The sequence below is a fragment of the Idiotropiscis lumnitzeri genome, chromosome 13 (genome assembly GCF_059441095.1).
Source record: "Idiotropiscis lumnitzeri isolate Australia: NSW breed Sydney's pygmy pipehorse chromosome 13, RoL_Ilum_1.0, whole genome shotgun sequence".
Classification (NCBI taxonomy): Eukaryota; Metazoa; Chordata; class Actinopteri; order Syngnathiformes; family Syngnathidae; genus Idiotropiscis; species Idiotropiscis lumnitzeri.
The window spans coordinates 5,754,811-5,771,667 of record NC_142403.1 but is presented as its reverse complement, the minus strand read 5'-3'; the positions used below and the strand labels follow the sequence as shown (position 1 = coordinate 5,771,667).

The following is a 16,857-nucleotide window of genomic DNA, read 5'->3' as shown; positions in this document are numbered from 1 at the left end:
TTGTAATCAGTTACTACTGTAATGAAGGTCAAAGTGATTGCATGGACAGTTGTTTTTTTTTTTTTTAGCATTGATAGGCTCACATGGATATTGCTGTTAATTTGTCACTACTTTGGGTGCATTCACACTAGAAAAGTGCGTTGGTCCAATTGTTTGGTCCTCATCGCCGATGCTGCCATTGGACAAAAAATTAAGAGGGCGGCACTTAGAGTACAGGCCCAGAAATGTAGGAAAACACAATTCCTACATTTTGCATATTTGTGCTGTTATTGGAGCTGCAAATTTTGAACGTCAAAAGCAGCAGGTTTTGCGACACACTGGTTCTAATTTTGGAACCAGTGTGGGAAACAAAGATTGGTCTGTTTTAAGTGGACCAAACAGTGCAGGTGTTAAAACACACATAAAGAAATTCAAAGTTACAAACAAGAGTTGCACCAATAGATGGCTTGGAATTTGGGGAAGAACGTACCAGGAGCTAAGCAAATGTGTTTCAAAAAAGGAAGTTGTGTGGAGTGAAAATAAAACAAAAGAAGATTATTTGAAGCCAACTCATTTTTATCCAGCCAGGTACCATAGTAGATACTCAACTGCAACAACAGAATAGAATCGGTGCGAGCGTCTCCTCCTAAACACACAAGTGCTCTATCCAGGAACTTCTGTCACCAGCTGTCAAAGTGCTTAACCACTTTTCTCTACATATGACTTCGGCACCACAAAAAGAAAATTAGCATAGACTTCAGGAGCGCCTTCGAATAACCAATATTCACACAAAAACACAGAGTACCGAAGTATAATATAGAAATACTCCAAGACACATATTTTTCCCCAATCGGAGAAAAACAAGTTATACAACTCACTCACAATCTTCTCATTGCAAATGTGTACGCCATGTAAACATGGCGCCACAGTGCCCCTAAAAGGCCAAGGCATGCACAGCAGCCGGTATTTGTTTTTTTTCTGTATTTATTGTTTTTATTTTTATTGATATTATTTGAATCCAAATAAATGCCAATATTTGTGAAATTAAAAGAGGACAAAAATATCTGACAAAGACAAAAGCAAGATGCTTATTAGGGTTTAAATGTGTGCATTAGGTGCAATTCAGCAAAGGGGTGGCTGCAGCTGAATGAAAATGCAAGACGCTTCAATTTTATATGATATTTACAAGGGCATTTTGTACTTGATGAAAAGAATAGATTGTTCAAGAATAAAAAATTCAATGTGCAGGGATGAATGAGCATGAGGCTGTGTTGATAATTTGGAGTAGTTGGGTTTAGGTACAGTACACCTACACCTGCAGATTCCTATTTTTTTAACCCTCCAATATTTGTAAACATTTAACTAAAAAAATAGATAATATAATACATTTATACAATACAGTTCAATTGGTGTCAATCATATGCAGACTTTCGCTAAACCGGTCCGCACTTGTTTCTAGTTCATGCAAGTAGTGTGTCGTAGTACTCAACATCAATGTGACTGAATGCTTAGAAAGTTACTGGCAATGCCACCACATCATTACCGCAAAAATATGTTGCTCACTCGGGAACGGAGAGTTATTACTTCATTCAGTCCAAACACTAAAATGATGTGGCAATGATGTCAGAAACAAAGCGTCCTAATTGTTCTCAAGGCAACCTAATCTTTCACAAAGCCCAATTGGGCCATTTTTTTTCTTTGCACAATGCCTATGGACTGCTACTATATACTGTACATCAGTGTATTACTCAACCAGATATCGTTAATATTTATCTGATTTCTAAATAAATTGTAATCTTCAGTGAGTGACGCAATTTGATGGAATCTCCCTTTAACAAATCCTATACACTATACTTTGGTTAGCTTATTATGTGTTAATTAAGAGAGCAGTATTTCAACAAGAATGCTGACCTGTGTCCAGGGCAGCTGACCAACAGGCCAGAAGGGCCCTTCCCTGTCTGACCTGCTGCTGCACTAACCTCTCCACCTCAGCTGTTCCACACCACAGCATATTGGTTCAAAATACGTGTGTGTGCCTTTGGCCGTGTTAAGACTTCCACAAAGCACCAACATGTTTTGGTTCTAGGATACACCTGATGGGTTGGGCATCACAAGCACATTCTTGTTTATTGGGATGTATGGATGGATGACAAGGGATTGAAGCGACTTTAAAAAAAAAAAACGGTCCATTCCACTCCTGCTTCAACTGTCTTTGATTAGGAGCCAAGTCAGATAAAAATTTGCAACAACAGGCCCATACAGAAAATAATAACAACAGACTAACACTTGTTGTTGTTCATAGTTAAAAAGTTTATGAGCGATATTTCTGCCATTGAATATTGCTCTAGAAGGATAAAATCCTGTACAACAGCTCTGGTATGATATGTTCAATAACACGTTAAAAAGCATTTCAAGGGTCCCTATTGGAGTAAACACTTGAAGCTCGTACAAATACACGATTATGTCATCAGAGATTATGGAGCGTTTTCAGGATTTTACCAGCGGTAGTCTCGCATAGACTTGTATGAATACAAAATCAACAATCATCTTCTGAGGATTAACCATCTCTTCATATGATGTCATCCAGGCTAAAGATCTCTGCTCAGTCGCACCAGAGAAAGACCAGAAGTAACCTTTGTAACTAGATGTACAAGTCAACCACATATTTCCTTACTTAACCATATATTCTTTGAAATAACTTTAATCTGTTTTGTTGGTGCATGGCAAAAACTTGCAAAACATTGGCAAAAATGAGTAGAATAAGTATATACAGAAAATGTATTCAAAGTGACATCCATCTTGTGATCAGTTTATTTAAAGGGACAATGTGCAAAATGCATGCAACTAATTAGAATGCAATGTCCGAAATTAGGAGCGCATGTATTTTGAAACACACGCCCACTCAGATACCACATTTTGCAAGTCGCCCACCAATTACAGCGGAGGTGCAAGCAAAATGTCATTACAAACATCTAGTATTCCCTTAAGTGACGAAAAAAAGTGCATTGCATTTGTTGCACAAGCTATATTATATCAAATATATATATATTGATATGATAGAACATACTTCTTTTTGCATATTAATGAAATTAATAGGTTTTCAAAACGAATAATTGAAAAATCAAAAATTTCTACTCACTGTCCATGTAAAAGTGATTGGCGCCAAAAATCCCGATGGTGTCAAATCTAGTATTTACATTAGTTATATTAAATAATACCATTCTTGGTGTCTCTTTTACTTTACTAGAGAATGTTTTCAAAAAAGCATGGGTCGATATTGGATTCTGACGGTATGATATCCGTGAGCAAAAATATCGCCGTGTCACAGTACGAAAATTCCAGCTCTATATTGACGACAATAATAATTCAACCACCATGATTGTGATCAATTCATCTCCTCTAATAGTCTTTCAGATTATAATCCAAAACGTCTCTGATCCAGACAACTGTACAGTACTTTGCCAAACATGGAGTGCAGTTTGCAGGAAAAAAAAAAAAAAGAGCACCAAGGGTGCAGTGACGAGACGGCCATTACATCTGCTGGAGTGCCGTGGGGATCAATAACGTCTGAGTTGTCGAAGCCTGCAATACCACTAAGATGAATTCTCAAATTTATATATGAATATTTTTGTTACTTCAGTGAGAAGTTTGATACTTCAGTCATTTGGGTATTGAAGCAGATGAACACGCGGCAGAGCAGCATCAATTGCAAACAAATTGACAGGTGGCGCAAAAATCTATTACCGTGGGACAAAAAGAATTTGTGGCGAATGGCCACAGATACCATATTTTCGGGACCTTAGGGCGGAACTTAAAAGTCCCAAATCTTCCCCAAAACAAACGCGGCACCTTGTAGTGTGACACGCCTATTATATGGACGGAGCATTGACCATTGACCTGGATCCCTTTGTGGGATTGCAGAGTGCATGTTAGCACACGCTGCTGGCCAAAGTCTGATATATCTATGTTTCGAATTGACTGTGAAAAATACATCTTAAGAGATGGTGCAAGGGAAAGCTGGACAAAAGGGCACCTGTCCACAATGTCGTAGTCTGTCTTATCATTCATGTTATTGCAAGCAAGAAACATCACAGGTTTAGATAAATGACTGCAAAAAAAAATAAATCTCTCTAACCTGATAAGATCCCAGAATGCCTCAGTGTGATAATCTCCCAGAATGCCTCAGTACTGTTTTTGTGTTATTTTTATTTCTTTTGGTGATAGGAATGGCATGAGAGATCCATGTTTTGTGTTCATTTATATCTTTGTTTGAGTATTTGCTTGTATGCTGTTCAGAGATATTTATGGTTTTGATTTGAAATCATGACTCTAAGGAGTGTGGTGACCAGTGACATCCCTCCCCCTGACGTAGTCAATTAGATGAGTTGCCATGACATCTCTGACTGGTCTTAGCTGAAGTGCTGCTACTAACAGCCATCAGCCTGCGCGAGCTAGCATGCGCGAGCTAGCATGGTAACACACGCCTCGTAGTGCGGCGCGCAGAGTCTAAGTATTAAACACAGAAATAGCACCCTCAACTCGTGCAGCGCCCTTTGATACGGCGCGTCTTTTGGCTGTGAAAATACGGTAAATAAACGTGGGAAACGCTGAGCAGGATCCTACATAAAGCCTATCAGGTGGTAGCCCGACACCATGTTGTGGAGGCCCTGCCAGAACCAGCATTGGCCCCGTATATTCAAGATATAATACTTTGTTTTATAATTACCATCTTTATGCGAAGAAAATATTACTTTTTTGCATGTTGTTTTTCCCATTTGTAAGTTCCCGAGTAACCCAATCTCCAAGTGAGCTCCGCTTTGCAGTGATGACACAAAACTTTAATTTGGACTAAAACAATGGGAAGAATCCCTGTATTAATAGTTCGGCTGCCGAAGGAGCGCAACAAAAAGCCGGCTGTCCATAGCAACAAATTGGTTCATTGGTTCCGGGCATCCTAGAAACCATTTAAAAAAAAAAATAAATAAATACGAAAAATTAATTAATAGTTTCGAGGCATACCTTTTGGTGTCGACCAATTTATATATTTTATATATTAATATATTTTCTTTTTTCATAATACATAACCAGACTATTTGCAGGGGCTATTAATCAATATTAATCAAGGGGCCGCTCAGAGTGTGGTCGCGGGACGCCATCTCATTCCATGCCCATCCCTGGTCTGGTTAATACAGTAGCGTTACATCTTAGCAATTTCTCATCAGAAAAGCCAGTTTGACTTGTGAAGGTAAGCTAACGTATGACACATATGCGACATAACCAACATTATGTATTGGTCCCGGAATAGAGTGACCTTTGCATGACTCCCAATAAACCGTTTCACAATATACAGATTGATATGTGACTCAACTCTAAGAGAACTACTCATATGTCAACAAAGTGAATCTTTAATCAGAAGCCCTAACACGAGTCTGAATGATCGGTTGATGGGACAGGTCAAACAAAAGAAAACACCCGAGGAATACATGCGAGTGTTTTGTTCCAGGGGGGCAGGTTTTCCTGACAACAGGAGTGTCTTCTACAGTTGGGAGAGTGTTCTGGAGAGAGTGGTGTCATAGAACAACAGCTGGACTGTGTCCAGCATGTCTCCTGTTTCATTTCAGATTTAACACACATAGTCAAGAACTAACGACACAGATTCAGAGCGATAACAGGCCACAGCCCAACTATACTAGAATTGTTTTGTTAAATATTTTAGTTTGGCTCTGTTTATTACAGAGGCCAATTAAGATTTACGACAGCTAATTAAAACCAGTTTTAAAAATCAAAGGGCATTGGAGAAATTTAATTGTTAGCAGGATTTTGGTGCCAATGCAGAGTACAGTCAGTACATCGGGTATATACACTAAAAGATTTCTGAATAAAAAAAAAATACATAAAATAAAATTGTTTCAGATTGCAAATTGAAAAATAAAGTGAAGACCCGTGTTTAATTGATGCCCAGTACATTGCAAATGGATTTTTATTTTTAACCCAACAAATTTGCAAAAAACATGGCTAAAACACCAATATGCTTTTTTTCACGATAAATAGGTGAAATGTAAAAAAAAAAAAAAAAGGCTACCCTTTTCCCAATCAAGAAGAATAGAGGAGTAACTTTGATTTACGTTGACAGTTTTCACACAATTACGCTAGTGTTTACACACAGGCATTAATGAGTTAACTGCTGAGTCCATTCTCGATCTGTTGCTAACCATACCAAACTGTCTAAAGAGTTACAATTTTGTGCTACTGTATTTTAAAAGGATAATGTTATGTTACAGGGAGATAGTCTTTAATGTTAATTTGTGTTTTGGTAAACTGACATGTATCTGCAATTCTGTGCACATATGAGTCAATTTTATCTACTGCACTGTTCACCTCTGTTCTCGCAGCATTTCTCTGTAATAGTCTTTATTAACATTTTAATATAAGGGCAATATAGTGTGAGCCTTTCATGTAAAAGATAATATTGAAGTGATTTAAATCTAATACTTGGTACATCCGCTGATGGCTCTATTATATCATGAAGTCAAATCATAAAGCTACTGGTGTGCAACAAGTATAGTTTATCCAGGTGTCAAAAATTTAACCCAGTGGTGCTTTTGGGTAAGTGGCCTTTTTCATACTTTTCATACATTTTGACAATACAGACACTTCTCTCTGTTGCTCACAAGTCACTTTCAAGGTTTCTATCCAGATTTAATGCCTGTACATAAATCACTGACTACGTTTACATGCAGTAAATATTCAGGTTAAGGTCAAAATTCCCATTGAAGTCATTCAGAATAACCCGTTTACATGGCATTACATTTAAATAACCAGATTGAAACGACGACGCACGGACGTCATGACGCAATTATACGTCATCTCCGCGTCCTTCCTGTCTTCCTTCACGCACCAAAAGTGTGGTGTCGTACTTAGGCTATCTTTTCCCATGATTTGTTTATTACTAATTGTGTTTTTCTGGAGTGTAGCATGCCAAACACCGTGCATACAACTATTTCATGTACTACAAAGACCAAGATTCCTTGCAGATGAACATGCGCAGTGTCTCATGCAATGGGGGCATTCCGATCGGCGTCTACATCCGCACATAATTAGTTTAAGAAAAGGAGTAACCCAGGGATGTTATTCAGATTTAAAAAAAAAAACAGATTAAAGGCATATTCGGGTTATTGCACGCATTTACATGCCTTTTAAAAACCCGAATACTTCCAAAAAGGGGCCGCATGTAAAAGCAACACGTCAATGTAAAGAGTAAAGATGCTGGTCGCTCCTGATTCATTAGCAGATTAGCATTTGAGTGAAGGTGGTTTTTACATCACAGTATTTATTCATTCACCCTTGTCAGTGTGCTCGCAAGAGAGCGAGAGCAAAGGGGGGGCAGACCTTAAATTGTCAAAATGTCACTTTAAATTGTGCCAAACATGCTGATAGAGCTTTTACCCCTTTACAGTCCTGCGACAACTGCCTCATGGCAGGCTGACGTAAGCTGCTGAGCTAGACTGAAATAAGAGCTGTTTATCAGGGAGGCATACAGAAGAACTGGATAAAACACCTCAAAACATCTCAGAACCATGACCCAGGAAATAATTAGCAAGAGTCAGTACCTGGTAAAAATATTTTGGTGACGTTCATCCTGACAAAGAATCTAGTGTCTCCCATGGGCAACTTTTAGCACTGAAATAAATGGCAATTAGATGTTCAGTTTCTCTGATGTTTTTCATCCACAGCCAAATCATTGAAATATGTACAGTTTGACAGTGGCTTCTAAACGAAAGCGTGGCAACGGACATTACATGTTAGTGTTTTCTTTAAGGGACTGGGATCTCCCTGTGTGTATAGCCTGCAGTGTACATACGTAAATGGCTATACAGTCCTGTCACCATCTCACAGGCATTCAGTCAGACAGCACCAAGCTAAACCACAAACTGACCCACTGTGTGTCGACCAGGCTCGCTAACAAAGACAACCTTTCAGCGCACAGCAGTTTCCACTTGTCTCTTGCTTTTCATTTCAACATTAACACAGGCAAAGAAGAGCTTACTCTATTTCTCAGTTGTGCTGTAATGTGGTAAAAGAGGTCATTCTGTCATGCTTGGTTGTCTTTGGTGCATATAGGCACCTCTCTTGATCTGCAAGTAGAGCTGATCATAACAATTTGGTTCTGTTTTGTCCTCTGTCTATTGTTTAGTTCTCATTGTCAAACGTTATAACTTGGACCCACCATATCAGTTTTCGGGAGTGGCTGCAGTGATGGCCAGGACCGGCCCGGAAATACACCAGCCGTTTGGGAAAATTCACATATTTTCCCGTAAGTCCCAATGGCAACCTCACCCCTGGTGAGAGGTATGCCCATGAACATAACGTGACAGCGTTTATTTAATTTGTTAGACAGCGCTGCGGAGTGAACAAAAGATGATAACTGAGCAGTCCGTTGCTGGTCACTTCTAGCAGTCAATACTTTGTTGTGGAACTGGGATGTGTGGTTCACTCTTACTTGATGGAGAAAATATCAAGGACCACTAGTGCCTAATATTCTCCTTCAGTAAATATGTTTTCATTTTAGTGGGTACACTTCAAAAACTTCTAGTAAAAATAAGAATATCTGTCTTATTTCTTGTCAGCTAGTCTAACGTCATAAATGCACAGCCCTGTCAAATGCTAAAATGCTATCTGCTAAAGTGAAGTTGCACAACATAAAGGCTGTGAATTTCTTTTTTTTTATTAAAGCCTTATGTTTTTTAAAAGAAATACTAAAATTAAACTGTAATTAATCCATCCAACCATTATCTGATTACCCTCACGAGGGTCGCAGGCGTGCTTGAGTCTATCCGAGCTGATTCGAAGGGTACGCCCTGAAATGGTTGCCAGCCAATCGCAGGGCACACAAAGACAAACAACCAGTCACACTCACAATCAGGAATAGGGACAATTAAGAGAACCTTGCACCTCTGTACTCCAAGGCAGACATGCTAACCAGCCAACTACCCTGCCGCCCATTCAAGCTTCTTGCATTAGACACTGCTGCATCCACACCTTTTCTGCATTGTATCTTTGCACACAAACCATGAAAAAGCATCTCCTCAATCCCTTTATCATATACATATGTTTAATTAATTTGTTGTTTTACTTTTATTTTCATTTTCACAAGTCTTGGGACTTCGTAGGCTAACCTGGGACCTCAGGTATTTTATTTTGTGCCGTATCTTGTGGGCCTGTGTTGGCATGACAATAAAAATTCTTTGAAAAATCAACTTTAAATATGACCTGAAAGAACAAGAAAAAAGTAACCAAGATAAGTAACAAAGTAAAATAATAATACACTAAAACACTAACAATAAAAAAAAAAACTACAAATATAAATAAATGCCAGCTTTTCATGCTGAGCGTGCAGTGGCCTTTGTGTGGCAATATGAAGCCGTGCATGGGGACACACTTTACATTAACAGGAGAGAACTACAGTTTTCCTTTGACTTTAGTGGACGTCCATTCAGAGATAATGACCCCCTGCGATCCAAATAAAGAAAAGAAAAGGTGCTAGTGATCTTTAGCAATCCAAGTATTTTTTCACAGATTAGAATGAATCTATGCCTTTAAATATTGCCTTTCTGTATGTGTTCCTACAACATTTGTGTGAATATTGGTTTATTAAAGGGAGTCGTTGCTGATCTCATATTAGCAGGTCAACGTGATTTTACAATGACTTAAGCATGAGTACTGGAAATCTTCCGAAAACGTTTCAATATATAATGTGCTAACATCTTTAGTTTCACAATCAAGTAGAACAGGAGTGTCATTAAACAGCTTGACGCACATTTGGGGAGGGAAGAATCACAAACATGTCACACGCTTGCTGAGGTGCTAGCAACACGAAGCTATCGGGATGCTTTCACAATGTCACCACATCAATTGATTTTCTTTGTTTATAAAGTTTTTATGATGATGGGAAGCCAAAACCAAAATCATCATTAAATTTAGATTAATTGTGCCATAGTGGTGAGGCAATGTTTACAGCTTAAGTGGGTGACAAACAAGTAAACAATACTGTATGAAGTTCAGCTGTTAAGGTCTACAAGGAAGCACACACTAACTTGACAGGGAGTGGCACTCAGACCTGTGAGCCCTACTATTAAAAAAAAAAAAAACTTTTGATATGTTTTTGTGCTGGTCTTGAAAGTGTACCAGAAAGACCGGGACTAAAACACAGAAAAACCAGCATATTCTGTAAGCACCTATGCTGGGGTGTTTCTGCAGGGAGATCGGGGATGGACATCAACATGTGGAAAGACAACTGTTCAGAGTTGGGTGAGCTTTTTTTAAGCCCAGCACCAACTCATATACACTAGTTGTTTTCCTACTTCTGAGAATGCTTAAAAAAATAAAACGTATGCATTTGACAGCTCACCTCCCCTAGCTATTATTTGTGTATGAACACTAGTTAGAGTAGGCACCAGAATCATGGAGCAATAGTATTGCCTTAATGCCATACCCAGATATAGCTGGATACCATTGGGATAAAAATACCCAAACAGATGGGAGGGTTCACAGGCAAGGGTAGAGGCAGTGAGCACATCGTAAAATTTCAGAGGAGAGAACTGCAATTACAGACGTTTTCTAACCTCTGCCTTCTATGTGGTTCACAAAGCCTTCAGTGGATGCCCATTCAGAGATAATGACCTCTCCGGGATATACAAATGTAAGAATAATCATACACAGACCAGTGGAGCTGTGGTGGAAATGACGTCAAGTCTCTAACATCTCCTGTAATGACTACTTAACTTTGGTTACATTTAGGCTTTGCCTTCATTAATGTATTATCAGCCTTGATAATGTCAGCCAATTATCAATACGAAAGAGCACGGGTCACCAAAGTGGTGCCTACCGGCAACGGATTGCCCCCAAGGAACACAGAAGTAGCTAATGTAACATGGGACATTGAGATTTTCGAGTAACGTTGTAAAAAGTGATCATTTGCAAATGTGAACACGCGCTGAGATTTATTAAAAAAAATAAAAAAGAATAGGAATAGTCTTGCATTTTTCTGATTCACATTTGATAGCTAAGCATAAATGAATGTCATTAATTATTAACAACACACAATAATCATATAAAAGTACTTGAGTAAAGCGCCTGTGCAAAGGAAATGTCCTGATGTGGTCAAAGCCTGGTCTTCATTTCAGCATTAAAAACCCAAACAATATAATAACATTAGATACCAATATAACAGGCCTGGTAGTAAACGTCTAAGCATAACTACAGACACAACTTCTCACTGCATGGTACTATACTTTGGAAAGATGCCACATTACTTAGTTTGTGAATACTTCAAGTACCTTAATTAAAAAAGAATGCTTGATGATCGTTTTCTCCCTCGGATACGCGTGTATTTGCTGTGCATGGTCAAGCTTGCCGTCACACTGCTATGCATAACAGTAGCATGCTGCCAACGAGGTGAGAAGGCCAACTTCAAAATAAAATCTTCCCTAATACAGTAATATACAGCTATCAGTACGACAGTGGGCTTTAATTTTGAGGTTGTGCATGGCTTGATGGCCGAGTTGAAACCTCTCCCAGACTCCAAGTTGACCACTTGGAGCCCAGTTAAAGATACATTTCCATTTCAAACTGTTGCCAACATCATCAACACGTTATGATGTTCTAAGGGCTAATTAAGGACACTAAAACAAAACTAATTTACGCTGATATTCTACAATGTGGTGCCAGTTCCCAGCAATGGCGGGTAGTGGCTAACAAGTAGCCGCTAAGTGAGTGCCCCATAAACACTGGCAAGAGCATTCTTTTAAAAGGAGTTTAATAAGCGAAAATGACGACAAACATTGCTGCTTATAGTCTGATACAGTTGGAGTTCATACTGATCAATTTTCTAGCAAACCATCCTTGCTTGCTCTGATGTGCAATTTCAGCAGGCAAAATCGCTTGCGGTTCTGATGTCTATTCATAATTGTTCTTTAACCAATCAAAGATATACTTGTTTTAATCCAAATACTCGATTATTCAATGACACTTTCAGTAGAATATCAAAATACCAGAACATTCAATAGGTGCGCCCTACAATGTATCGATAAGAAACTTGAAAAAGTAAGACTTTCCGTAATACTTTTTTTTTACTGTTTGCTCAAAACACATTGCATCAATTTCTTTCCTTTACAGATAAACAAAGGAATCGTGCTTCATTGAAGCAACAAAAAAATCGTTTCAAGGCAGAAGCAAGTGTCACCCCTATTAGACAAAACGTTTTTTTTCCTTTCTATTCAGGAGGGGTAATTAGCTCCATATAGTTGTGGTTCAATGAGAAATGTTGCACTTTATTCCCCTGCACAGAAATGGCTTCTTCACATGACGACAACTATTGGTTCGAATGGAAAAAAAGAGTGGTAGACCAATACAATGACCCGCTTTGTTCAGGCTCCCAAATGATCCCTTTGAGCACTTGTCCAATTGAGTTTTGAATATTTGATCATCACAAAACAAGCATTGTTGATTAGGTTTTCCAAATACTGACAAAGGAGGACCAATCGAGTGCCGTGCTAAATGAGAGTGTGCGCTTACCAATTTGATCGCCACATATTCGTTGGTATAGAGATTTTTTCCCAAGCGCAGCTCTCCAAAGTTCCCGCAGCCAATCTTTTTACCAACACGGAAGTTTGGGCCAACCATAAGAACTCCAGAATTGGTCCCAGAACTCCGGCCCCCATGTCCAGTCCTGCTTCCTGCCGTCTTAGACATTTTTTTCCCTTCCTCTGTCTCTCCCTTGCCCCCTCTCTTATCAAAATCCATAAGCTTGTGATACCCTGGCCTCTCCACGGTTATTCTCCAGCCATGCAAACCATAGGAGATCCAGTAACAATGGCAGAGGAAGCTTTAGGAAGGGGGGCAGGGAGGCAAATGTCACAGGACAGAGGAAAGGTGTTGCTGTTAAAACTGCAGTGGCGAATAAAGGAATCTATATCTAATGTTGCATCCTCCCGTTTTGTCTTCTTGATTCTTCGTTGTCACTCCAGCTTGTCAAATCGAAATACGGTCCCGACAGGAGACTAGGCAGGCGGTGTTCGAATGTGCCCACAGAGAGACACAAACAGTACAAATCATAAAAGCACACTCCGAAAGCCAGCTAGTGCATCCACAAGCCCACTTGGGAACATCCCTTGGGGTTCCTCATTCCTTGTGGTCAGCCCTCAGTGATACAGTGGATGCAATCCATGTTGTAGGGTCACGGCATAGGGCGACCCAGAGAGCAAACAACGATGAGATGAATAGGTACCGGCTTGGTTTTATGTCACCTTGATACCTGCAAAAGAATTAAAAAGACAAAAAAAAGAATGAGTTCATAATTTATGATGTCATAGCTCCCCATTTGGCCCATAACGACTCTTCGTCAAACACAGTAAAACCAAAAAATAGCTCCAGTCAGACATGAAATTGTCAATGATTGTAAATAGAATTCTGTACATTTTTTAATTGCCAAGATTCCGTTTGTGTTACTAAATTATTTGTCATGACTTTCTTTTATCATTTAATTTATTTTATTATTTATTGATTTATTTTTTATTTAAGTCTCTTATGTCAATGCTATGGTTTTATATGACCAACCTTTGTCGAAAGACTACTTGTGACTTAACTATTCTAGTACAGACCCAAATTTTAAACCCCAAAGGTCAGTTTCTTATGTTAGATAATTAGAGTTGAGATTAGCGCTGCAACTTTACAATTACAATGATATGGCGACATCTCATGCCAACAATACAAACCAGTGATTTATTCTTCCAACGTGTCAAAGTCATTTGGAGATTGGAATTTGACTGCTCCTTATGAATGCTTGTTCAACGGGACCTTGTTCCAAATGGTACAATGCACCAAATACCAATACCAAAGTTATTTAATATGAGCACATATTCACAACAGTGACTGATAACTATCCATGAGAATCCAATTAGCATTTTTATTTTTTCAGCAAGGCAACATGCTTGTGGTGTCGAAATCAATCAGTTCCAGGCACAGCTGTCCATACCCAGAATGATTTCAATTTCCATTGACAGTGTAACTTAAACCATGCATCCAAAACAGCTCTACTCATCACTATGTATGTACAAGCTAAGAGGCTGGTTCAGAAGAGAGCAGGTAATGGTCATAACTATTACCAATGGAAAGGCACTTTAATGACTTTAATGGATATATATATATATATAGAGAGAGAGAGAGAGAGAGAGAGAGAGAGAGAGAGTGTCTATTCCAAAATTACCAACAGGTACCACAACATACATAAACGAAATTCTCTGAAAAGAGTATGCTGAACATTAAGAAGTGAATAATAATATAATAATTGACATTGTAACATGGTCCACACAAATTAGTTTGGCCCTTCTGTCATATTCAGTTCTCAAGAATAACAGACATGTTCCTGGGTCAAATTCACTCAGGCATGCTTAACTATCCAAAATTGAAAAAGTAAAACTTCACAGGTATCTAAAATCCTCCATAACACATAAATCCAGGAGAAAAAATACTCTAATAAAGTACATGACCTATATGACCTATTCTGCTGCCCACACAGCCCTTCTCACAAGTGACGCAGTTTGAAATGTCTCAGTAATTTTGACATGTTGACTTGGAGAACCCTCTGAAATTCTTATTGGTGGATATTTTTAAATGAAACTTGTCAGACAATCTGAGAAGTTGGTTCCCCGAGTAACAGACAAAGGAAAGGGTCAAGGAGATAAGTTGAGAAATAATCACTTTTGTTACTTAAGGCATTGACCGGATTTTCTAGCGGTGCTACAAGAAATAGTCCACAAAATGACCTTCTCTTCACCCCAAATAAAATATATTTCTCCAAAACTTATCGTTCAAATTTATTGCTACGTTGTAGTCAGGTTGAAATGGACATTCCAATCAGTCTTGCATTTTGACACAGTGTCATTTTTTGGACACCTTGTTACATGGCTAATCGAAATCTCAATTTTTCAAAACCAAAAATTGGATGGAACAAATATTACAAGAGGGATAATGAAGCATTTTCCAAAAAAGGTAAAATAACAAAATACTGACAAAAAAACTTTCAAAAGCAAAAGGAGTGCAAACAAAAAAGCAGAGTCGGGTTTTTTTTTCTTGTATTTCAAATTATAGCCTACGAGTGGCTATGAGATCAGCAAATGTCTACAGTATGATGCTGGGTGATACATTCTGTCGGAAATGAAATGAGGGCAGCCACCTGGTCATGAGAGCACAAGTACAATAAACAAAGTGCCTAAAAGTCATTAGAGCTTCCATGCTAGATCATCACAATTGTGAAATGTAAAGTTGCATAATGAATATGTGAATTGCTTGTATGAATGGGTTTACATTTTACACGTTATTGAGATACAATACAATGAAGTCCACTCCTGCCTTTTTGCATCTTTAACCCTGCTTCTATTTGAGAGTATGTGGATTATTTTTGAACGCACAGTTTGCTAACCCTACCAATTTGATTACTACCGTAGCAATAAGGCCTAAGTTTTAAGGTGGCACCAAACAACCAGGTCTAAATCATGGCTAGTGGCTTTTCCGTCACTTCTCTCAGTGTAGCTTTGGCAAGCTTACATTAACGCGGATGGAGGGAATGAATCAATTCAGTAGTGAATTGGGCCCTTAACAACGTGAAAGCCTAAAACGACATTAATCAATAAAGCCCACATCGATCGGTGAATCCTGATAGCGATGTAAAATGTGTGCATTTTCCTAGTTGGTTTATGCTCGCTAACAACTAGCTCGCTCACTACTAGCTGTCATATTACGTTACTTTTGTGTAGTCTCACTGCTAACCTTCCCCTCAACTGGGTACCACAGTATATTGCGTTTGGAAGCGTTGATGTCGACGTTAAATACAAGGAGTAGCGACATATTTCCTCAAAAATAACCGTAGACTAACACTTGCTAGTTGGGGAAGACAAGGCCAGCTACTCTCAAGACATCTTAGCGTTATTTAGCCACTTAGCAAAATAGCTGTTCATTCGTTCAGGAATTTTGTATAGATTCGTTTGGTGTCTTATAATTCATAAACAAAAACAGCATGCCCAACTACCATCTAATTGTAAGCGGATGTATACTGGTTGGTACTAAATATTCCATAGTTGATGAATGCTAACCTCGTTAGCACATCTAAAAAAACACCGCTCCTCTTGGCCCTACGCCTAATAAAAAACAGCTAACGTTAGCCGGCGCTAATGTACCAACTCGAATATTAAAAAATAACAACCAAGATTAATTAACATTAAGCAGAGCAGGCCTTGAAAAGTGGGAAGAGGACATCGCACAAATTATTCATTGATTGACAGCCCCGAAGATACGCTAATCGGGTTCGTAAATGACTAATAACAAATGAATAACACTGTCACTTCCGATGTTGTTATAGATTATATAGACTGTTGAATACTTTCAGTCAGATCGATCACCATTTAACGTGACTGGTTAATTCTAAATACATATTGCAGTCATTGGCAATGCGCCGACCACTGCCGGGCAACTCCTTAATCCTAACAAGCGAGTGTTCGCCAGCGGTCCCTCTTTAGCTCACATGCTAACGTTAGCGGTTGGCCAAACTAGCACACGAAACACAGCGAGAACGTTCATGTACGGCGAGGCGCTTTCTTCTTCGAGGAACAACAACTGGGAAGGAGCTTTTACGCCCACAACAAAACGTGTGAAATTACCTTTAGACTTAAGCTATCGACGGGCAATCGAAGTCATGGCTCTTCGTAGGTATGAATCGTTTATTTTTCCCCCTCTTGTCCTCCAGTTGCTATGATGTCTCTTTAAGCCTCCCCCGACTGCCGATACCCTGACACAGCGTCACACTGCCTCACGCCACTACTACGT

At 38.9% G+C, this 16,857-nt stretch overlaps 1 protein-coding gene across 5 annotated transcripts in view; it reads right to left on the bottom strand.

Moving 5' to 3' along the window:
• Positions 1 to 16,857, bottom strand: part of csnk1g2b (casein kinase 1, gamma 2b) — a 36,845-nt gene extending 19,988 nt beyond the window's left edge. For all 5 annotated transcript variants that reach the window (XM_088312905.1, XM_088312908.1, XM_088312906.1 and 2 more), the window contains exons 1-2: positions 16,692 to 16,857; positions 12,553 to 13,291 (exon numbers count right to left, since the gene is read on the bottom strand). In XM_088312905.1, the coding sequence (XP_088169031.1) occupies positions 12,553 to 12,780 (228 nt within the window). In that variant the 5' untranslated portion in view covers positions 12,781 to 13,291; positions 16,692 to 16,857. The remainder of the gene's footprint in view (positions 1 to 12,552; positions 13,292 to 16,691) is intronic.